The 24,215-nt window shown below is 37.2% G+C and overlaps 1 protein-coding gene across 4 annotated transcripts; it reads right to left on the reverse strand.

Annotated features, from left to right (window-relative positions):
• Positions 1-1,914: 1,914 nt before the first annotated feature.
• LOC110451038 lies at positions 1,915-20,227 on the reverse strand. Of its 4 annotated transcripts, none has more exons than XM_021498881.1 (12): positions 20,151-20,227; positions 18,116-18,163; positions 14,725-14,801; positions 14,151-14,222; positions 11,824-11,953; positions 10,749-10,843; positions 10,327-10,392; positions 9,498-9,627; positions 7,695-8,006; positions 5,624-5,692; positions 3,792-4,118; positions 1,915-3,024 (listed from the first exon to the last, which is right to left on the reverse strand). In XM_021498881.1, exons 1-12 carry the CDS (start codon positions 20,170-20,172, stop codon positions 2,051-2,053), a joined length of 2,322 nt encoding a protein of 773 aa, XP_021354556.1. In that variant the 5' UTR covers positions 20,173-20,227; the 3' UTR covers positions 1,915-2,050. The 4 variants fall into 4 exon arrangements, with proteins under 4 accessions (XP_021354556.1, XP_021354555.1, XP_021354558.1 ...); XM_021498880.1 differs by having other exon boundaries at positions 5,624-5,710; XM_021498883.1 differs by lacking the exon at positions 7,695-8,006.
• Between the last annotated feature and the right edge of the window lie 3,988 nt (positions 20,228-24,215).

Below are 24,215 nucleotides of genomic sequence, written 5' to 3' on the forward strand. Positions count from 1 at the left end.
ACTTTGCTGTATAATAACAAACTTTGCTGTATAATAACATACTTTGCTGTATTATAACATACTTTGCTGTATAATAACATACTTTGCTGTATAATAACAAACTTTGCAGTATAATAACATACTTTGCTGTATTATAACATACTTTGCTGTATAATAACATACTTTGCTGTATAAAAGCATATTTTGCTGTTTAATAACATACTTTGCTGTATATAACATACTTTGCTGTATATAACATACTTTGCTGTATATAACATACTTTGCTGTATATAACATACTTTGCTGTATGGTTGTTAACATGACTTTTTTCCATTATTTCCGACTTCACTTACCTAACTATGTTGCAGCTGTTTTTGTTTTATTGGATTTGCCATCTTATTAACAAGGAAGGGCATGCTAGTGTATCTTATGTATGTGTGTGTGATAGAGGCGGTATGTTGGCGTATTTGCCACTCTGCGATAGCGCGGATCTGATGCCGGCTTTTGATTGCGATCTCATTGCATTACCATTCCGAAGGCACGCAGCACAGTATTCCATCCGGGCACATTATACTGACAACAGGTGAACCAGTTGTTGCCATTTCACTAAATGCTGAACGTTTAGCTATCATTATAAGCACGTCGGTAAACCCCGGCCAGGATACAGCATCCATTGCCTTCTCTTTGCCTTTGGCGATCGTTCATCGCTAAGGCAAAAATTCAGGTACTGCCAAGCAAGGCGGTAAGAAAACAAATATTTAGGGAGAAAGTACGTTGCAATTGGAGTAGCATATTTCCTTTAGTCATTTTTGTGTCCCCATGTATAAAGCACAAAACAAATTCCTACGTGAGTTGCCTCTATGAAGTGAATTTCCGACCTGCAGGGGTCGCATTTTATTCGTGATACATCTGAAATCTATGTGTATATTACGATTTTTGTGATAGATGTCCACTTTTGACAGGCAAAGTTATAACACGACGTATTCTATACCCAGGGTTGAAATATTACCATCAACAATATCTTGGATCAGTTTAACTTAACTGACCAGCGATAGTGTCGACCTCGATTCTAATAAAGCATCTGCTATCATCCCACATCAACAATATTTACCATTGATAGTAAATATACGTGTTTTTTTTCATTTTGTTTGGTTTATGCATTACTTTGGGGTGATATCCAATCAAACTTCCGGTATTTCGGACTTTCGGTACATTAATGACTGCGAACAAAAAAGTTGATGTCACACGGTTTCTGTTTAAAATGATGTCCGCTATACTGTTTATATCACTTCCATGAAATATCAGTTTAAATTAAGAACAAGTGAGTCCGGTTTCATATTTACGTCACCAAATTTTAGCCGAGTTGGAGCAATGATTCCCAGAATCACAGTCAGAAGATGACGCGATATTTCGAACAAAATAAACCACAATAAAACGTGTGTTTATCAACTATCGTTAACTCATTCACACCTGCTGACACATTTGAACTCCTCCAATTCAAAGGTTGGAATAGTTCATTATGAAATGTCTTGGGTGAATGGGTTAAGGTAAAATATGGGACCAAGTTGTGCTAGTGATCACGTGGTATACACGATTCATGATCCACGTACCAATGCCACGTGACGACGTATTGAATCTGTGTCCCCGGTATGAGTAGAGTGTAATAAATCATCTTTATAAAAGTCATAATTTCATAAAAGAAATAATAATGATGAAAAAACAAACTTCAACAACATTATTCTCAATGTGAAAGACTCAGCGGACCAGGATTCGAACGCTAGACCTCAGACTGTTATCCTGCCGCTCAAACCGACACAACTGTCCAGTAAACGAAATAACATCCGAAACGAACTTAAAGAGATATTATAACATATACATGAAGGGGTGTTGCCTCCAGTGGGACAGGCACCCTAAAGTCAAAGCATTTCATCACTGTTGTGACACACACCTTTTTTTATTCAAGTCTTCCATGTTACAAACATAAGCTACATTACACAATGTTACACACGCCTACGCATTCATTATTTCCATGGCTACGACCCCATCGTTCATCAGTTAGTCAATATAAGTATCACTTGGAGGTCGACATGAATTTCATGCCAGCAGGATAGCCGTATTGGGTCCCGTGTACGATCAGACCGAAGGGAACCGCCATGGTATGTTTTATAAGGTGCCCTCCCGCGCTAACCGCCATCGTAATTATACTATAGTCTGAGCACGCCAAAGTCGTATTATAGGACAGAAGAGACTCTGATAGAGGCGAGTCGTCCAAAACGAGGCCCTCGAACATAGCACTGGTGTTGTGCATATTCTCTATGATAATAGTGATGTATGTTTCCTTGGCAGCAAGTGAGTCAAACCGGTATAAGTCCTTATATTGCGTGACAGCTGGCACGGGTAGCCCGAATGGCGCGTATCCAAACAATAGTTGAGTTACCAAAATTCCTTTGGTGGCCATTATTGTGAGGTCCGTCATAGCAGTTAGCGCCTGTGTCAGGTACATTCCACTATTTAAAACCACCACTTCACGGAGTGGCGATCGCCCAGCAGGTGTATTTGCGTTCTGATTGGTCATTGCCATAGTAACAGATGTGTTGTCATGCGCGGCCACAATTTTGATGGACATGGTGTAGTTGGGCATGAGAACGGGAACCACGAAGTTCGTCTCCAGGTCAGCGACCGGAGGTATGCTCTCGATCACCATACTACAGAGGCCCTTCCTGTTGTACAGACAGTTGTTGCTGGAGAGAACACAAATGGGCGTTGATGACGTAATCCTCGTGCCGGACAAGTCGTTAAGAGATGACAGCTGGAACACACCGTTGGACTGTAAAGTCACGTTAAAAGTTGCTGTTCCATTAAAAGGTGCAGTCGTGATTTTGTCGTTATGGAAGGAGACGTTAGCTCCCTTAGGACTGATGACGCCGATGACGTTGTACTCATATTTGGGGTTAAGGTATGACGAAACGACGAAGGATGTGGAACACTGTGGGGCTGGGAAGGCCAAATGTGCCTCGTAAACGGACGCCTGTCCATTTACCTCACCTGAAGCATAATACGAAATTATAGCTAAAGTGTACACTGACATTCACTCTATAATCATGGCTCCCGCAAACTGTTATCACCACAAAACATGACCAGAGAACGTAACAAGTTTCCATGGCGCTACCAAACATACAAGTGGGCGAAGCTATGCAAATTTCTGAAAACGAGGCACAATCCTGTGACGTCATAAACAGTTGATTTAGGCGAAGATTTACCAAGGTTTGTGCAAATTTTAGGCTATCACTTGTATTGGACCGATCACACGTTAATACGGTTTGAAAATGAAATTTGTCTCCCTTGATCTGACTAATGAATAAAATAGAGTGCTGTAAATATAAGAAAAAATAATTTTGATCAGGTTAGGAGATAACTCCAGTCGAGGGCAAATAAATGTATCTTTGCCATCGACTCAATTTACAAGTGCTTAACTAAAGTTATCTACCCTAACATGCCCAAAATAGAAAACTTTTCCAGACACAAAAAAAATGCATTTTACTAGTAATATAGTCAGTGTATATTTGTGTTGCTCTGTTGTCATACGGGTTGGGATCTAGTAACATTACACTGACATGTGGTTTACAAACTAGATAATATCCTAAATTCAGCTTAGCGTTTTCATGATATTTCATTGTCATTGTGGAAATATTGGGGTTGTCCATTTAAACAGCAACAATATTAATTGACGCCGAAGAGTAAATATGATTCACTAGAAGGGCAGTTTAAGGCCAGATTCAACGTTTCCCGCCATAACAGACAGACTTACGTACCTTTCTGCACGACAACAACGTTGACGGTGCGGTTGCAGTGGAGATAAAGCATCTTCATTTCTACGTCCCTGTTTAGATGGTAAACATCACGACTGGACTGGGAGAACTGAGCCAGACCTGGGTCGGTCAGAATAAGCTCCTCGGGGATGGGTAGGACATTCTGGCCGTACGCGAGGGACAGCGTTATGCTTCTTTTGCCGTAAGTCATAACACACATGCCTGAGTGGTACTCATACAGAATAGACAGATACGGCTTCTGGGAGTGTGGGAAGCTGTCGAGCTTCGCCAGGTAGAACGTTGCCACGTAGAAGTCAACCCCTTTGTTATCTATTACAAATTAAAAATATCATTGTTGTATGTTACAGTAGTAGGTTCATGGTGATTTATATATCTATTTCAAATATAAAACATTATTTTTTAAAACAGTTACAAAATTAAAACGTCATTTCCATATTACACAGATTGATACAGCACAACCAGTGAAGTTATGAAAAGATTCATGTAGCACAACCAATAGGTGATTATGTGTGACGATTCGATGTACGGTATGTACTCTGTCACCTGCATCAGACAAATGACCAGTGAAGCGTATGTTATCAATACTTACCAAAATGAGGAAAATGTTCAGAAGTATCGTTTCAACATGCTGTTGCAAGTTTAAAAAGGTTATTTCTACATTCTATATACATCTGTTTACACATTTCTTTCGGCTACGTGTGTGAACCTTTATTTTTATATATGTTACGAGTGTAAAAGTCATTTATTTCTTTGCTACAAGGGTCAAACGTCATTGTGTCTAGTACAACTGCACAACGTCATTTATAATGATAAAACTTTTGCTCTCTTCTAACATATATTTGATGTTCTTCGAATTTACGAACAAGAGGCCCAGAGGGCCTGTATCGCGTACCTGGAAATGTTAGCAAATTGAAGTTGTAATAGCCAGATGTAACTGGAAGTGTACATGTATTACATGGTTAGTCAGGGGTTATACTTATATGCAATTGGACAAAATCCTGTCATTCCTAAAGTATATGGGGGATTTTGAAGAATTTGCTATGTTTCCCCTATAGGGCTCCGCCCCTCTGCCCCAGGGGGTCAGACCCATCGTTGATACAAAACTATGTCCCCTTCACCCAAGGGTGCTTCATACCAAATTTGGACAAAATCCTGTCATTCCTACAGAATTTTAAAGAATTTGCTATGTTCCCCCTATTGGGCCCTGCTCCGCTACCCCAGGCAGGCCACACCCACTATTTATACAAAATTGAGTCCTCTTGGCCCAAGGATGCTCCAGATTAAATGAGAAAAAAATCCCTCAATCCCTACGGTAGAAGAAGGATTTTAAAGGTTTTGTCCTCTATCCCCCTCCCCTATTCAGCCACGTCCCACATCCACCGTTTATACAAAATTAAGTCCCATTAGCATAAGGATTCTCCAGACTAAATTAGGATAAAATCCCTTACTCTCTACGAAAGAAGGATTTTTAAGGTTTAATTCTATTTCCACTATTGTTTGGCCCGTCTCTCTGCCGCAAGGGGTACTACACCAACGATTTATACAAAATTGAGTCCCCTTGGCCAAAGGATTTTCCAGACTTAATTAGAATAAAATCCCTCAATCCCTACGATAGGAGAAGGATTTTAAAGGTTTTACCTCTATTTCCCCTATTCAGCCCCGCCCCTCTGCCCTTTAAAATTAGTTCATCTGGAAATGGGTTTTAAAAAAATGGCGATTTCTCAAAAGCAACGAGATAGATATTGAAAGTTGAGTTTTTCACTGCAGAAGCCAAACATTTTCAGGTTTAAATATGCTATGCTATGCAGACTTACCGCCCCTTAAGAGACGAGGCGCAACACCACAGTACGTCATTGCAGACACAGGCTGGGATACTGTCGTTACTGTCGGTGTAAAAGATTCTAAACATAAAAAAAATATACAAAATCGGATAATTCACACTTTCAAAAGATTGTCTTTCTACTGTCTTTCCAACTTATCTTGTCACTCACATTTTGACGATTACATGATTAATATTCAACACCATTTAACAAGTCATTTTACTCCTCTTATATACTGTTCGATATACACATGTTTTTGTTTTTGCTGTAGTTATACAAATGTTTTTAAAACATCTTAAATAGTGTTGACTTACTTTCAACTTAATTGCCAGTGATGAACTGGATAAAATGGCTACACTGAGTAGTAAATGCTTATTTGTAATAGATGCTGCCTCGTTTAATATTTCATTTAATATTCATAAATTTACGTCACAAGGTGATCGTCTCTGCTATTAGGATGATTACAGCAGTCCTCGCATTTTGCTGTAACTTTGTGGCCCAAACTAGAACTGCAAGCCAAAGGCTAACTAATACCTCCTGCTCCTAACCAGAACTGTAAGCCAAAGGCTTGACTACGACAAAGCATTGCAAAGCAACATAGTCTCCCACCAGTTATTATTTTTTTATTTGCTGAGCTGTATACTTATTTAAGTATAAAGGTAATTCACATACTTCCTCTACTCCCTCTAAATGCCCAAACATACTAATTTTAGTTAGCCCAGATGAACGAAGTTTGCTGAAATATTCCTACATGTAGTAGTTAAGGAAGAGATGTCAGGACAAAGATTTTTAATAAAGGGCTATTACTCCTAAAAAGGGTCGAAATGAAAATATACTTCCCTGATGTACGACATCTGGGGGTAATTACCATATCTGTAAACTTTCATTGAAATTGGCCCAGTATTTAAGGAGGCAGACAATCTACTTTTTTCAAAAAATGGCTATATCTCCTTTTAAAAGGGTCGGAAGGAAAAAGTAATACTTGCATGCACGACGTCAAGGGGGAGTTACTATATCTGTAAACTTTTCTTAAATTGGCCCAGTAGATTAGGAAAAGTTATCAGGACGAGGATTTTTCAACACTAGGCCATAACTCCATAAAAAAGGATTGAAAAAATACCTGGATGCACAACTTTAGGTGGTAAATATCATATCTAAAAAGTTCCGTTTACATTAGGAGCATAGTGTTGGAGGAGTTGTCAGGAGAAGCATTTTTCCACAAAAGGCCAGTACTGCATAAAAAGGGATCAGATTGAAAAAATAATACCTGGATGCACAACAGAAGGTGGTAGCTATCATTTCTGAAAACTTGCATTGCAATTGGTCCAGTAGTGTTGGAAAAATTGTGCGGACAAGCATTTTTCAACAAAGGGCAGTAACTCCGTAAAAATGGTAAGAACGAGAAGAATAACACCTGGATGCACAACTTCAGGTGGTAGTTAACATATCTGGAAATTTTCGTTGAAATTGGTCCATTACTTTAGAAGGAGTTGTCCGGACAAACTTTTTCATCAGACAAACAGACAGACGGACAGACAAGCTGATTCCAGTATATCCCCCCCCCCCCCCCCCCCCTAACTTCGTTGCGGGGGTATAATTATTCTGGCAATATTTGCATTTAAAAAAAAATGAAATGAAATAAATGTTGCAGCCAAAAGGTGTCAAGTTTTAACATTCTAAAGGGCTGTATATGTACTGTTGTCCGTGTGCTGTACCTTTAGACATATTTTAGAACTGATTACTTTTGACCACTGTTGAGGGACCAAATGGACATATGGTGCAAATTTTTATTTTTTATTTTTATTTGGTTTTCTGGGTTGTTAAAGTCAGGAATACTCACTACAAACACACATCCTAATTGACAACTCTCGTGATTAACCAGACCCTATCTACATGATTACTAACCACGAACACCACAGGACACATGTCAACCCTGTATGCTTATCTTAAATAATAAACGTAGTCAAATAACAAACTATGGGTTACCAGAATACTCTCCACAAATACTACATGTTGCTTGGTAACTCCTGAAGAGTGATTTTGTAGATTACATAAAATAACTCACCACACATACTACAGGTAGACAAACAACCCACATATTTAACCATATCCGGGTTACTGCAAAGACTGATGGTTTGATTAAGGTATGCACAGAGGTCGGACGTATCCCGACAGGTGGACGGACACAGCCCGCACGCCCGAGGACACAATGCAGTTGCTGCATGCTTGTCTGCACATATAGCCGTTCGGTTCATGTTGATACATTCCGGGAAGTCATCGCACGCTTTCGGTGGTTGTAACGTGCTAAAGTTCGGAGTTGACGCTGACGTCACTTCCGATGGTGTGATTGGGGGTAAGCTGATCGAAGTCGAATGAACTGAAGTGTAGTAGAAAATATGTCATAGAAAATTAGATTTAGTGCAAATTATTTTCTGTATGGTTCTTTTTTCTACCAGTAGCGGTGACCTTGACATTGGCATGTAATCCCTGAAATACAGAAGTGTCATGGTTGACCTTTTATTAAAGTTTGATCAATGTAGCTATAAGTAGTAACAATGACCTCAACCTTGACCTTGGAACGCTGAAATGTGAACTCATTTCAACTTATTCTAGTACCTAGTCTTTGCATATAATTTGACCAAAATACGTGAGAATGTGATGTCACTGGAGTCATGACGGAGAACTGGCACGGGACGGCACGGGACGGCACGGGATGGCACGGGACGGGAAGGAACAAGATAGTACAGGACAAGATGGACATTTGATACACTATTTCCCCCAAGTCACATATCAAATGCATTAAATTAATAGCTGTAGGTGAATCGTTACCGCGCCTAGGACACCTAACAAATATCAGTAGCAGAGATAACCCTTATGATACTCGTGTCTCCTTTTTCCACACTGTTTGTGGCCGGATTTACGGACATATGGACGGACGGGATTAACAGGGAATACAAACAAGTGACTACACCTTTGAAGTTTTGAAACATATACAGTATGTCAAAAGCGAATAGCACTGCACCGTACAGATGTTTTGTACTTCTAGGACTCATCAATGATGCTAGAGGCGATAAAGTTGGAAATCTAAATTGGCTTAAACTACTATTGGAACAGAAGGAAAGGTGTGAAAAACACCTGAATGTTATCAATTTCAAAATTCAGAGAATTACTGGTTAATTTAAAATTATAAAATGAGTAAAGAGTGTACATAATTACTTCCCAAAAGTGAGATAACTATGGCAGTCAAGGTTACGGCAAACTAGAAATTCACCAGCAGAGTCTACCATCTTGTTACTTTGAAAATAAACATAAGATACAAACGTGATTGCAGCTATACATTTTGGTAATAGATGCAATATACCAAAAAAATAAGCACACTGCGCCATACTTCTAGGAGTTATCGGTGATGCTAGCATTAAAACTGGAACTGTAAGCCAAAGGCTAACTAATATCCCCCGCTCCTATATAAACCAAAACTGTAAGCTAAAGGCTAATTAAGGTAAAGCAAAGCAATCCATAGTCTCCCACCAGTAATGATTTCTTTATTCATTGAGTTGTACACTTATTTAAGAATATATGTCGCTGACATACTGCCTGTACTCCCTCCCAATGCCATAACATACTTGCAATCCAAATATTGCTAGCCAAGATGAACCAGTGTTTTTATGAAATCGTCCTAGTAGTAAAGGAGGAGTTGTGAGGACATAGATTTTTCAACAAACGACCATAACTCCTTAAAAAGGGTTGAAATAAAAAATACTCTGATGCAAGACATCAGGGGGCATTTACCATATCTGTAAACTTTCTGAAATTGGCCAATTAGATATCATGTATAATAATAGCATGAGGTAAAATTGGGATATATTACCAGGAGTTGTTATCGGGGAGGTTGTGAGATTGTCGTCACAGCGGTTGTTACATAAATTGTCTTCACAGCAACGATAACAGTAGTTGGAGCGCTTCCCAACCTGGCCTGCCCATCCCACTTGCGAACATAGCTGTGGAGAGGAACATTATTTACAACTCGAGAATACTTCATTACATCTGCAATGACTCAAATAATTTTAAAAGTCCTTTTTGGTAAATCTTTGCTTTTAATAACCATGTACTAGGAGAAAACATGTAACTCTGGACCAAAGATCATAAAATATTTGGAACTGACGAGAGAAATACATATATTTGCAACATTTTCAACTTGACAAAGGTTCGAGACATACACAATCATTTAAGTCATTTTAATAATCTATATAACAAGAGCACTTTTATATTTTTATATAAGACTAACACTTGAGTCTAGCTAAGCAATAACATGCAATACAAAAAAAAATCTTACGAAATAAAACTTTATACAAGAATATTTTGAAAACTGTCATTGAAAATACTACGCAATTCAACAATTCAAGAAATTTTTAGTCAAAATAATCCAAGAAAAACAATGATAATCCTCAATTAAAATCATTCGAAATATAAAAAGATCAAGAAGTGATCTCACAAAAAATTGAAACTATATGATATTGAAACAAACAAAAAAGAGATCAAAAAGTTTTTTCAGTCGAAAATGTCAACATGGATTCTACATAAAATTCAAAAGTCGTTATTTTTTTCATATGATGCAATGTTTCAAAAAGAACCGATTTGAAAAATAAAAAGCTGAAATTGAGGGCACGAGATAGAATCATATGATCCTCGTAACTCACGTGTTTCCTCTGACAACCCGTTTTGTAATACTTCACAATATCCCAGTTTCCCTGGATGACACACATCTGTAAATATTTTATAAGAAGGAAGCAGGTTAAGTTGGTAAAAGATTGAAAAAGAAATACTATAAATACGAATTTCTGAGCCTGTAAGTTGTCTCCCTTATTTATGAAGAGTTATCTCCCTTATTTATGAATGCAAATCGCTGGATGTTTTGCCATTAACTTGAGTTCCGCCCACGTTGAATCACCGAATGTGCATCGAAGCATTACTCTGGGTTAAGTAGAGGGGTTGCCAAGCGTCCCATTAACTTCAATTTTAAATGACGTCAAAATCAATTTCTAATTTCTTTATATTATTATTTTTGTGTGCGGTTGATATAGTCGACATAATACGCAAATGCAGACATGCAAAAATATACCTCGTCTGTTGTACAGAACTCAAGTCTACCGCACGTGTCGGACGTGTAGGTCATGTCACACCCATAGCACACCACGCCAATTTCCGGAGGGTATCCTGTTGGGATATAAGATATCGAAAGTTATGGTATATATTTTACTAGCAGGATATAAGAATTACGCAGTTTGCGTTGGCTACAAGAATCCCTGTTCCCCTGCCAAAATCTTCTATAATGCTGGACACTATTTCTCTGGCATTGCTTTAGCTTCGATGAATCATTTCATCAACATCAACGTGACCTTATATGCTGTTAGATCATCTGACACGTTGACATGCCGGAACCAATCTGATTGCGATATTCTAGACGATGACGTCATATATAAATACAGAATACTCACGTGCAAGTATAGTATATTCGTAGCAAGCAAGAAGTATAGGGAGAACACAATTATGGAATGGTAATATAGTTCTGTTCTAGTGTCTCAACAAAGCCATGATGCAAATTTCTAGCTGCCATGCTTAGTACCAATAAATCGGTACTCAAGAAAGAGAATTTATGGAATGTGGATTTTAAAGAACTCAAAAGATCTTATGATAAATCGTGATATCCCGTCCTTGGATACGTTTCTGGCAACAGAACAATTACCTGTTCCATTCTATCCATTCTCATGACTCATACCAAACAAGAAATTGTGGGTAAAACCGTTCCTATATAAAAGTATAACTAGATATATTCGCGTTTGCTATCTGCTGGCATTTTTTCGAAATGGAAGGGCTTCTCTCTTGGTACGACATCTTTTTTCAGCGCTATTGGAATATGTCAGGACAAAACCAAAGGAAAGTATTTGAATGATGTCGGGAAATATTAACCTGGCCGAATCGTAGACTAATACCTGTTCGTTGAAGATTATAGAGGTGTACACTAAACTGCAAATCCTATCGATTTATCCGTTACATGATTCTCGAGCGAGTCCTTCATCAGAATCCGCCAGGTGTCGCGTGCAGAGCCTTAAATTTTGTCATGACATATTCGAACGGCGTAGAAATATTCAGCACTGTTGACGCCTCCCTCAGATTATAAAGATTCTGTCACTCACCTGACTGACCACATCCTTCTGCATTACATAGGTCGGTTGTGCAGCAATCAACACAGAGGGGGGCGGTGCCACGCCTCTTAGTTAGGTTGGACACGCCCATCACACTGACGGACCTCTGATGGTGACATACCTGGATAACAATAAGGTTTACAATCAACACATTCCAAAACAATACAAAACTAGACATCGAAACCGAAATATAAAACTTCGGACTTCATGTGAAGTATAGTATATGGCCTTTTTCATTCACCCTATTCATCCCTGAGGTCACATTGAAATAACCCGAAACCAAACGATGACATAGTCCACTATCGTTGTAACATTTCTATTCTTGGAATCTAAAATGAATAGTTCGCAGCAGGCAAATTCTATTTTTAGAGTGGAATATGGAAACTTATTTTAGTAACGGTCAGTAGCACTTTTTCAGTTTTTAGAATATGGCCGGTAACAAACTCGTCACATGACATTGCTCCTTCAATCAGCGCTGGAAAATAGATGGTATATGATAAATATCGCATTTGTCCGGTGCTGCCTGTTTATTGTGGTAGTTCTTAGAAAAGCGCTACAATCTGAGAGAAACCTCTGTCGTATGTCTCTCGTTTTCCGTCATTCTGCTGACTTTTTTCGATGGTAGGGGAATTACCTGTACAGACTTGTTGCCGAACTTAAACCTGATATTTACCTGGATAGACTCTATACTGAACTTAAACCTAATATTTACCTGGATAGACTCGTTGCCGAAATGAAAGCTGATATTTACCTGGATAGACTCGTTGCCGAACTTAAACCTGATATTTACCTGAACAGACTAGTTGCCGAACTTAAACCTGATATTTACCTGGACAGACTCACAGCCGACTACTCGTTGCCGAACTTAAACCTGATATTTACCTGGTTGGACTCGCAGCCGACTGTATAGCTGATATTTACCTGGGCATATTCACATCCGACTTTAAAGCTGGTATTTACCTTGGCAGACTCGCAGCCGACTTTAAAGCTGATACTTACCTGGGCAGAATCGTTGCCGAACTTAAACCTGATATTTACATGGACAGACTCTATACCGAACTTAAACCTGATATTTACCTGGATAGACTTGTTGCCGAACTTAACGTTGTTGTATGTATGTATTTATGCTGTTATATGTATGTAGGTATGCTATGATATGTATCTATGATGTTATATGTATGTATACTATTATATGTATGTATAATACTATATGTATGCTTTATTTATTTGTTATGCTATGCCTAGTATGTATGCTTTGTATTTATGCATTTGCTTTAAAATGTACAAATATATCCAGTTGGTCTGCCATTGTAAAAGGTATCCGCAGATTGATTTCCTGCAGTTACACACGAAATTTGTGTCTGGAGTGAGTAAAAATCTTGAAATCTTGAAATCTTGAGCAAGCTGATACACTTAAACCTGATATTTACCCTGGATAGATTCGCAGCCTACCTAAAAGCTGATATTTACCTGGGCAAACTCGCAGCCGATTTTAATGCTGATATTTACCTGGGCTGACTCGCAGACTTTAAAGATGATATTTATCTAGGCAGACTCGCAGCCGACTTTAAAGCTGATATTTATCTGGGCAGACACGCAGCCTACCTTAAACCTGATGTTTACCTGGACAGACTCGCAGCCGATTTTAAAGCTGATATTTACCTGGGCAGACTCGCAGCCGACTTTAAAACTGATATTTACCTGGACAGACTCGCAGCCGANCCGACTTTAAAGCTGATATTTACCTGGACAGACTCGCAGACTTTAAAGCTGATATTTACCTGGGCAGACTCACAGCCAACTTTAAAGCTGATATTTACCTGGGCAGACTCACAGCCGATTTTATAGCTGATATTTACCTGGGCAGACTCGCAGCCGACTTTAAAACTGATATTTACCTGGACAGACTCGCAGTCTATAAAGCTGATATTTACCTGGGCAGACTCGCAGCCGACTTTAAACCTGATATTTACCTGGGCAGACTCGCAACCGACTTTAAAGCTGATATTTACCTGGAAAGACTCGCAGACTTTAAAGCTGATATTAACCTGGGCAGACTCGCAGCCGACTTTAAAGCTGATATTTACCTGGGCAGGCTCGCAGCCGACTTTAAAACTGATATTTACCTGGACAGACTCGCAGCCGACTTTAAAGCTGATATTTACCTTGGCAGTCTCGCAGCCGACTTTAAAGCTGATATTTACCTTGGCAGACTCGCAGACTTTAAAGCTGATATTTACCTGGACAGACTCGCAGCCGACTTTAAAGCTGATATTTACCTGAGCAGACTCGCAGCCGACTTTAAAGCTGATATTTACCTGGGCAGACTCGCAGCCGACTTTAAAGCTGATATCGCCATTGCTGTACTGCAGTTTCTGTACAACGCATACCTAAAACACAGATATTCAGTGAAATAGTGTTTCTTCTCCTCTTCTGAAATGAAATGATGAACTAATGATTTACTAATTTTCACAGTTGAAGACATGAATATTCATCACCTAAGATAATAAAAATAAAAAAACACTCCAAAAAATTATAAATTCACATTATGTATGGAAAGCTATACACTTTTCTGAGTTATTTCCCTTATCCATTGTTGATTTTAATGTTTTCTTTTCGTGTTTTATATTAGTTCAAAATGACATCAAATCAATAGTTTATTGTCATTTTTTAAGCACATGTAAAGTTCCCTCTTAACCAACTTCTTTTTGTAAGTATTGCTTGAGTCATGAGTTTTTGCGTGAATAACATCATTTTCTACGTAGCACATATGACTCGTCATCAGTTTGGGTGCATCTCGTAATCCTCCAATAATATATGTGTTACTCAGTAAGTAAATATACTTAATCAGTTCCTGTGCACAGACCTCGTAACCAATTCATGTGCACATACCTCATCATCAGAACATGTCTCCACCTGGTGGCAGAGTCGGGGTTGTAAGATATCCGTACAGCTCAGACAATGTAATGCTGAAAATAACAGACGGTCAGACAGAATCAATATTACGGTTTTACTTGTAAGGAAAGATTGTGCAGGACTTTCCATATGAGTCCAAAACTTACAACAAAATGTACATATAGGCTTAATGACGTAATACAATATTTACGTAGTACACAATAAACCATGTATTGAATTCCAAACTATATTGCGTTAAAATTTATTAAAATAAAGTAAACGAGAGTAAACATGTTAAAATAACATTGTAAAAAGCACAGGTAATTTGTTATACTGATAATTATTTTACAGCCAGTAAAATAATTACCAGTATAATTACCTACCTGTGAATTTTACAGCCAGTAAAATAATTATCAGTATAATTACCTACCTGTGCTTTTTACAGCCAGTTAATTAATTATCAGTATAATTAACATACCTGTCTTTTTACAGCCAGTTAATTAATTATCAGTATAATTAACATACCTGTCTTTTTTACAGTCAGTAAATAATTATAACTATAATTACCTACCTGTGCTTTTTACACCCAGTTAATTAATTATCAGTATAATTAACATACCTGTGCTTTTTACAGTCAGTAAATAATTATAACTATAATAACCTACCTGTGCTTCTTACAGTCAATAAAATAATTATAAGTATAATAACCTACCTGTGCGTTTTACAGCCAGTTAATTAATTATCAGTATAATTAACATACCTGTCTTTTTTCCAGTCAGTAAATAATCATAACTATAATAACCTACCTATGCTTTTTACAGCCAGCAAAAAAATTATAACTATAATAACCTGCCTGTGCTTTTTACAGTCAGTAAAATAATTATCAGTATATTAACGGCTTGTTCTCAGTTCCCCCACTTTTTAAAATAGCATGGGGGGAAGAATGTTGTTAGAAGGATTATAGTCTGTTTCTAAGTAGTATGGGCAGTAATTACCTGTGTTTTTACCTGCGGTTAACCCTTCTATCTAAGGTGGTGTTTTAACATATTTAATTTAATAATACATTATATCAGTTTTTACAGATTTGTAATGACAAATGTTAAAATTCAAATTATTTAAATGTTAATCATATATATAAATATATATATTCAGTATTAAAAATATCCATTTTGTAGTCCTTGTGCTGCTGATATGATAAGATGAATGTGTTATTTCATTTTCTAGTACTTCAAAAATATTAATATAAATAGTTATTTAATAATATTTATTATTGTAACATTTAATAAGATGCCTACATAGCCTTGTACAAAATGTAAGAATGTAATGTGTGACTAAGAGTGTTTACCAGTTAATTAATCAAAATTCATTGATGTTATAAGTATCTTGTAACTACATGTATCATAAAAATCATTGAACATCTATAATTATCCAAGCTATCATTTCCATCCAGGTGAGCTAAAAGTGAACACGGCCTATGCTAATTACTGTGATGATGACGAGTGTTACAATTATTTAAGCACTCCTTAATTTGTATCCGAGCTGATGATGAATATCCAAGCCAAATTGGTTATATATAGCAAACAATAATTCGGACCAAGACGACTGCCGGGGAACACAGAGTTCCTGCTTTTTGATGATGGAGATGACTGGCTCATCATCAGCTTCGCTACTACGGACAACCTCTTCGACCTTGCCAATGCTGACAACCTCTACTGTGATGGAACTTTCTTCACATACCCTAAGCTCTTCTATCAGATATACACCATCCACGGACTGATTGACGGAAAGATGTACCCACTCATCTACTCACTACTACCAGGCAATACCCAGCAGTTGTTCACCCAATTCCTGACACTACTGAAAACAACCATGACCGACCTCAACCTACCTCTCAACCCAACAACAGTGTTCGCTGACTTCGAGATTGCAGCACACAACGCTATACGACAAGTGTTCCCCGGAGTGACCATCTAAGGGCTGTTTTTTCCACTTCACGCAATGCATACGCACGGAGGAAGGCCCAGCAGACCGGACTTCAACAACTTTACAGAAAGAACGACCACATCAATCAACGTGTGCGCTTGGCCACAGTGTTACCCCTGGTGCCCCTGGAGAGTGTGGACGATGTGTGGTTCAACGCTTTAGGTGAACTTGAGGATGCTGACCTACCCGTGAACACAACACCTTTCACAGACTACGTCGTAACCCAGTGGATCGAGAGAGATCGCTATACCTGGAACCATTACAACACTGAAGGACCCCGCACCACCAATCACATAGAGGCCTGGCACGAGAAGTTGAAGAAGAATGTTCACCATGCACAACCAAACATCTTCGCCATCATCAGAGTGTTCCAAGAGATTCAGGCAGCCAACGAGATCAACAGGATACAACGAGATGCAAGAGGAGTCAACAGACCACGCGAGAAACGATACCGAAACATCAGCAGCAGACTGACCCAGCTGAAGGAAACCAGACGATGGATCTTCTGGAGTACGCCAATTTATTATCACATCTCTTACATTTGGGATAGATGACAACAAAAATATGTGCCTCTTGGCTGTTGGACTTGAACTTTAAATTGGTGATTTTATAAATTTGAGGGGGCCATTTTGAGATTGCTATTACTAAGCTTTACTATTCTTAATATGTGAATATTGTTAATGTATTTGTATTGTGTGATAAGTAAATGTAATGTACAGTTTATATTGATGCATTTAACTTCTTAACATGTTTTGAAATGTATTGTTAAAGTTAACTTGTCTTGTATTTGGTGGCCTAAACAGTGTAATATAAATTAATATAATTAATATGCATTGACGGTTGTAAGTTTAAAAATTGTAATATAATTGAAATGTAATCATTATGTATAAGTAGTGAAATACTCGACTGTGAACTCTTATGTAGTGCTGTTATATTCTATATTATCTGTTTAAAAGTGTAATGTAAATATTTGTAAACTCTACATATGTATAAGTATAAAAATATATCGATTATATTAAGACATTTGAACCACAAAAAAGTATTAAAACCTTATTTATACCCAACATAAACAACAAAGCTGCATGTCACACAGGTAACTTTCACACTGGTAACTTTCACACAGGTAAGTTACCTGGGGGGTAAGTATGAAACAGACAATAATTGGTTTGCCATTGTCTTCCTAAATCAACACTTTCCTTTGTTATATAAAAAGTGGGGCAAACGAGAACACCCCATATGAACATACCTGTGTTTTTTACAGTCAGTAAAAAAACAGTATAATTTACCTACCTGTGCTTTTTACAGCCAGTAAAATAAATATCGTTATAATAACTTACAGCCATTGAAATAAATATCGGTACATAAACTTACAGTCAGTAAAATAAGTTTCAGTATAATAGCTTACCTTTGGTCTGTTCAGCTAGTTGTACAATTATCAGCAGATGGACGAGTCCTACAAAATATACGTTTACATGCGTGAACATGTAAATAAATGAGTGTTTTACTGATTTGGAGTTTTCACCTAATTACCTCAGAAAATTAGCAAACCATTTCCTATATTTACAGCGTTTTTCTGTGAGCGATTATTTTATATATCATTCTGATGAGTAGATACATGTATGATTTTTAAACATATTACCATATTGTCTCTTTGAAAGCTCAATAAGCACCGCTTGGCTGTATATAGCAAATTTGGAAAAGTTAATGGGTCGAGTGGTAAACACTCTGGCCTTCAACGCAGGCGGCCGGGGTTCGATCCTTGAAGACGTCGCACGCATGGTATATTCAGAGAGAGAGTGTTTTTCTCCTGCCCACACAACTCCAACCACCTAGGTGGAATACGGTATCTGTGATGTAGCATTCAAGTGAAGTGGCACTATAAATGATGCCATTGGAAGCACGATCCCACTACAAACAGAACACAATACATCTCCAGCACACACGCATAGGGAGATATTAGCCAGGTGGCATAGGACTAGTAGTTAGCGCCTAATAAGGCAGCTCCTGGGAATCTTCAAAAATTGCATTGATTAATGTATATGCTAATTGTATTAATTGTGTGTCTAACTGTATGTACTGTAAAGCGCTTTATAGTGGCTTATACTAGCTAGATAGAGTGCTATATCAAATGTTGTATATTATTATTATTATTATTATTAATATACCAGTTGATTTACCACTGAAACAATTCTGATACATCAGTTTCTAATACTGCTGTGCACAGCAGAGGAATCGGTATCGGTTATAAAAAGGTCACTAAACTAGAGAGGATAAACTTGCAATTATTAAAAAGGACACACACAAATATTACAAGATTTAGGGAAAAAAGGAAGACTTCTATCGGAAATCTGAATGAAAAAAAAAGGTTCTGATTTTGCAAAAACTAATCGGAATAGAATATCCGGATATGTATCATAGCCCTAGGTTTAACGTGTGGTTTACTTAAGGTAGATACGACGCCTTAACGTATACACACTATATAGTAAATTACACTGACCTGAATGTTCTATAGATTAATTCTACAGATTAATTATTCTATCAAAAAAGACATAAATTTATTCTACATTAAGAACTGTTTAAAGTACCAGTTAATTCAAACACGATGCTCGAATTTTGAAAATAGTAGACGAGGGTAAAGATATTCTGTTTTTAAATTTAATTTAAGGTGCCAGTCCTATCAAAATCCCCCCAGAAACTGAATGATAGATTGGATTCCAAAAGGGAACAAACAAAATGTGTACTTTGTACTGAGTGTTCAAATATCAAACAGATTTGATTTCCGAAATAGGGAAAACATTATCCACGATTACCATACATATTGTTCTATAAAATATCAGAATTTGTACGAAAATGAATGTTTATTGCAGGTCTATTACATTACTTTTGACGTCACCATAACGTCAGGTATATTGCATTACTTTTGACGTCACAATGACGTCATATCTATTGCATTCCTTTTGACGTACCAATGACGTCAGTTCTAGCTATTGTATCACTTTAGACGTCACAATAGGTTAAATTATCTGAGATAATAGTAAACTTCCTCTGACAAAGCTTAGAGCTGCTTCCGGATAAGAGCACGTCCCTGACCCCTGACTTATTCCGTCTTCGCGTATTGCAGAGTTATCTTCTCTTGTGAGCAGGTATTGATTGTTACGTCATTGGTTTGTGTAAGAAAATGACGTCGTTTTCTCAAAAATTGATGACGTTACTCTCACAAACAAATGACGTAACAATCAATACCGGCTCACAAGAGAGGATAACTCTGCAATACGCAAAGACGGAATAGAGAACCTTGATGTGGCCCAACCCCTGGATATGTAGAGCAAGCGTTACCATAAATGACACGTGACCATTTCATATTTGAATGTTTTGAAGCTGTTTCTCTCTACCATTGGATTAAGAGCCCTACCCCGGGGAAAATGTGTAAACAATCTTACCATTGACAAGTGGCCAGTGCATGTTCGATGTGTTTATGTCCCGGCACAGTGACGTATGTATACCAGTGAGATAAGTTACGCGGTGCTGGGTCTTTTATCGGTCATTATCACTTCCAGGGCGCTGCCGGGTCATCACGTGTCAGGGTTTAGTTAAAACATATTTATCTGTATATAAATACAGCCATATGATCGGGCACAATTTATAGTAACGTTATTTAATCCCTTTCATCAACAATAGTTACACAAATTGTGAAAGCGTCAATACAAGTGTACATTTTGTATGTTGTGTATGTATATTACAATTTTACGAAATATGGATAAAAAAACTGTGTACTACGTTTTTCGAATTGACATTATATTAAAGTAGAACTTTCTAGAATTAAAGGGAAAATAAAGGTTTCAAACTTATCACTGTCAATTTAAAAAGAAACAAAGTCAAACTATTTTTTTATGGAATTTGTCGGCAAAAATAGTTTGAAATTCGCAATATGACGTTGAGCTTTAATCAAGTTTACCGAAAATAGTGTATACATGTAAGAGTATCGTAGAGGAACGGGAATTAGAATATAATTTTAATTAGATTGGGTTGACTTCATCTGGCTCTTAGTTTACCGAAACGTCAAATTATTGATTCTCCTCGAAATTCCAGTGAATGGCGCTCTCAGCATGCCTGGAACCCAGCAAATCCGGACAGAGCGTAGACAACCTTCGTGGGCTTCTCCTTGGACGTGACAAAAGCCGTTTCCCCTCAGGTACAGTTGACTTGACCCGATGTGTATAGATCGGACCAAACCTATTATATACTAACGGAAACACGCTTAGTGCACGTGCAATATTTTGTTCAACATTAAGTTTAACCATATTTACCGACTTTTTTTTACTGTTGTGTACATCTCTTTATATCTAAAACAAATGTATTCCCGGTGACCGTGTTTGATAAGGTATGCTTAGACTGAGTGACAATGTCGACAATTAACCACAGTCGGAATTATTAAGGCTTGTGTTGTCCAAATTGTTGTTTCAAGACACTTTGGTGAGCATTGGAACAATATTAATGCCCCATGGATACGTTTCCAGCAGTCTGGTAACACCAGGTCAGGATGTCCGGTGTGACGTCATTACGTCAGGACAACCGGGCCGTACACTTGCGGAACATTTTAAATGATTTGATCCTGATAAAATGTGTCTTTTACAATTCTGAGCCAAATTGTTACTCTACTTTATGGAATCATTGTTTTATATAACTTTTTAACTATGCAGGTTTTTTTTATCTCCAAAAGTATATTTTAGGGTTGAGACTATTTATACAAAGATTCAAATAAATTATTATCGTCATTCATGGGCAAGAAGATAGTATACATAACATCGGCTAAATAGGATAGCAAATGCACCAACTATTTCTGTTTTTATGCATTTCACAAAATCTAATTTTGAAATATTAATAAACCGAAAATCACAATACACATTGCTGTTTTTAAGCCGTATTGAAATCACATGCGGTCTAGCTACTACAGGACCTGTATGTTAAATAGCTGTAGTGTTTTGGGTTTATTTGTCGGATGTAGAAATAGATCATATTATTCGTAGTAGCTATTTAATACGACTCTGCTCTGTAGCTAAATCTGTAGATGTTCCCGTAAAGATTAATGGACGCAGTATGCAATTTTTCTACTTTATCCAAGAGATGTGTCAATATTACCAAAATTGTACTTTTTCGGACGCGGGACCATCTCCTAATCACAATGTCCCTCTGTCCGTCCACACATGCGTTTCCGGAGACTTTCTAAAAGTTGACATGATGCAATATTGTAAAATGCAGATGTGCAATGAGGGTTTCATTTTTTCCCCTAAGGTCAAGGCAAAGGTCACTGTCGGGCACATGGCGGGGCCCTTGCCTACCTGTTAGTGTTCTGGTTCATCTCATACTTATGCCTTTAATGAAGGGTGTGAGGGTGAAGTTTATTTAAATAGACTAACTGGAAATACTCTAAACGTTATGGATCTTTGTTGGATGCTTTTATCACTGTACGACTTCCTAATCTTGGCTAGATAATTGTTATTTTATCACTGTACGACTTCCTAATCTTGGCTAGATAATTGTTATTTTATCACTGTACGACTTCCTAATCTTGGCTAGATAATTGTTATTTTATCACTGTACGACGTCCTAATCTTGGCTAGATAATTGTTATTTTATCACTGTACGACTTCCTAATCTTGGCTAGATAATTGTTATTTTATCACTGTACGACTTCCTAATCTTGGCTAGATAATTGTTATTTTATCACTGTACGACTTCCTAATCTTGGCTAGATAATTGTTATTTTATCACTGTACGACTTCCTAATCTTGGCTAGATAATTGTTATTTTATCACTGTACGACTTCCTAATCTTGGCTAGATAATTGTTATTTTATCACTGTACGACTTCCTAATCTTGGCTAGATAATTGTTATTTTATCACTGTACGACTTCCTAATCTTGGCTAGATAATTGTTATTTTATCACTGTACGACTTCCTAATCTTGGCTAGATAATTGTTATTTTATCACTGTACGACTTCCTAATCTTGGCTAGATAATTGTTATTTTATCACTGTACGACTTCCTAATCTTGGCTAGATAATTGTTATTTTATCACTGTACGACTTCCTAATCTTGGCTAGATAATTGTTATTTTATCACTGTACGACTTCCTAATCTTGGCTAGATAATTGTTATTTTATCACTGTACGACTTCCTAATCTTGGCTAGATAATTGTTATTTTATCACTGTACGACTTCCTAATCTTGGCTAGATAATTGTTATTTTATCACTGTACGACTTCCTAATCTTGGCTAGATAATTGTTATTTTATCACTGTACGACTTCCTAATCTTGGCTAGATAATTGTTATTTTATCACTGTACGACTTCCTAATCTTGGCTAGATAATTGTTATTTTATCACTGTACGACTTCCTAATCTTGGCTAGATAATTGTTATTTTATCACTGTACGACTTCCTAATCTTGGCTAGATAATTGTTATTTTATCACTGTACGACTTCCTAATCTTGGCTAGATAATTGTTATTTTATCACTGTACGACTTCCTAATCTTGGCTAGATAATTGTTATTTTATCACTGTACGACTTCCTAATCTTGGCTAGATAATTGTTATTTTATCACTGTACGACTTCCTAATCTTGGCTAGATAATTGTTATTTTATCACTGTACGACTTCCTAATCTTGGCTAGATAATTGTTATTTTATCACTGTACGACTTCCTAATCTTGGCTAGATAATTGTTATTTTATCACTGTACGACTTCCTAATCTTGGCTAGATAATTGTTATTTTATCACTGTACGACTTCCTAATCTTGGCTAGATAATTGTTATTTTATCACTGTACGACTTCCTAATCTTGGCTAGATAATTGTTATTTTATCACTGTACGACTTCCTAATCTTGGCTAGATAATTGTTATTTTATCACTGTACGACTTCCTAATCTTGGCTAGATAATTGTTATTTTATCACTGTACGACTTCCTAATCTTGGCTAGATAATTGTTATTTTATCACTGTACGACTTCCTAATCTTGGCTAGATAATTGTTATTTTATCACTGTACGACTTCCTAATCTTGGCTAGATAATTGTTATTTTATCACTGTACGACTTCCTAATCTTGGCTAGATAATTGTTATTTTATCACTGTACGACTTCCTAATCTTGGCTAGATAATTGTTATTTTATCACTGTACGACTTCCTAATCTTGGCTAGATAATTGTTATTTTATCACTGTACGACTTCCTAATCTTGGCTAGATAATTGTTATTTTATCACTGTACGACGTCCTAATCTTGGCTAGATAATTGTTATTTTATCACTGTACGACTTCCTAATCTTGGCTAGATAATTGTTATTTTAATAAGCCGGCCTTCAAAGTTGGTCTAGGTCACATATTCGGTTCCCACACTTAAACTCATTTACCCCTGCAGACAAATTTGAGCTCTTCCAATTCAAAGGTTGGAATAGTTCATTATGAAATTTCTGGGGTGAATGAGTTAAAGCACACCACAT

The sequence above is a fragment of the Mizuhopecten yessoensis genome, unplaced genomic scaffold (assembly GCF_002113885.1).
Source record: "Mizuhopecten yessoensis strain PY_sf001 unplaced genomic scaffold, ASM211388v2 scaffold5737, whole genome shotgun sequence".
Classification (NCBI taxonomy): Eukaryota; Metazoa; Mollusca; class Bivalvia; order Pectinida; family Pectinidae; genus Mizuhopecten; species Mizuhopecten yessoensis.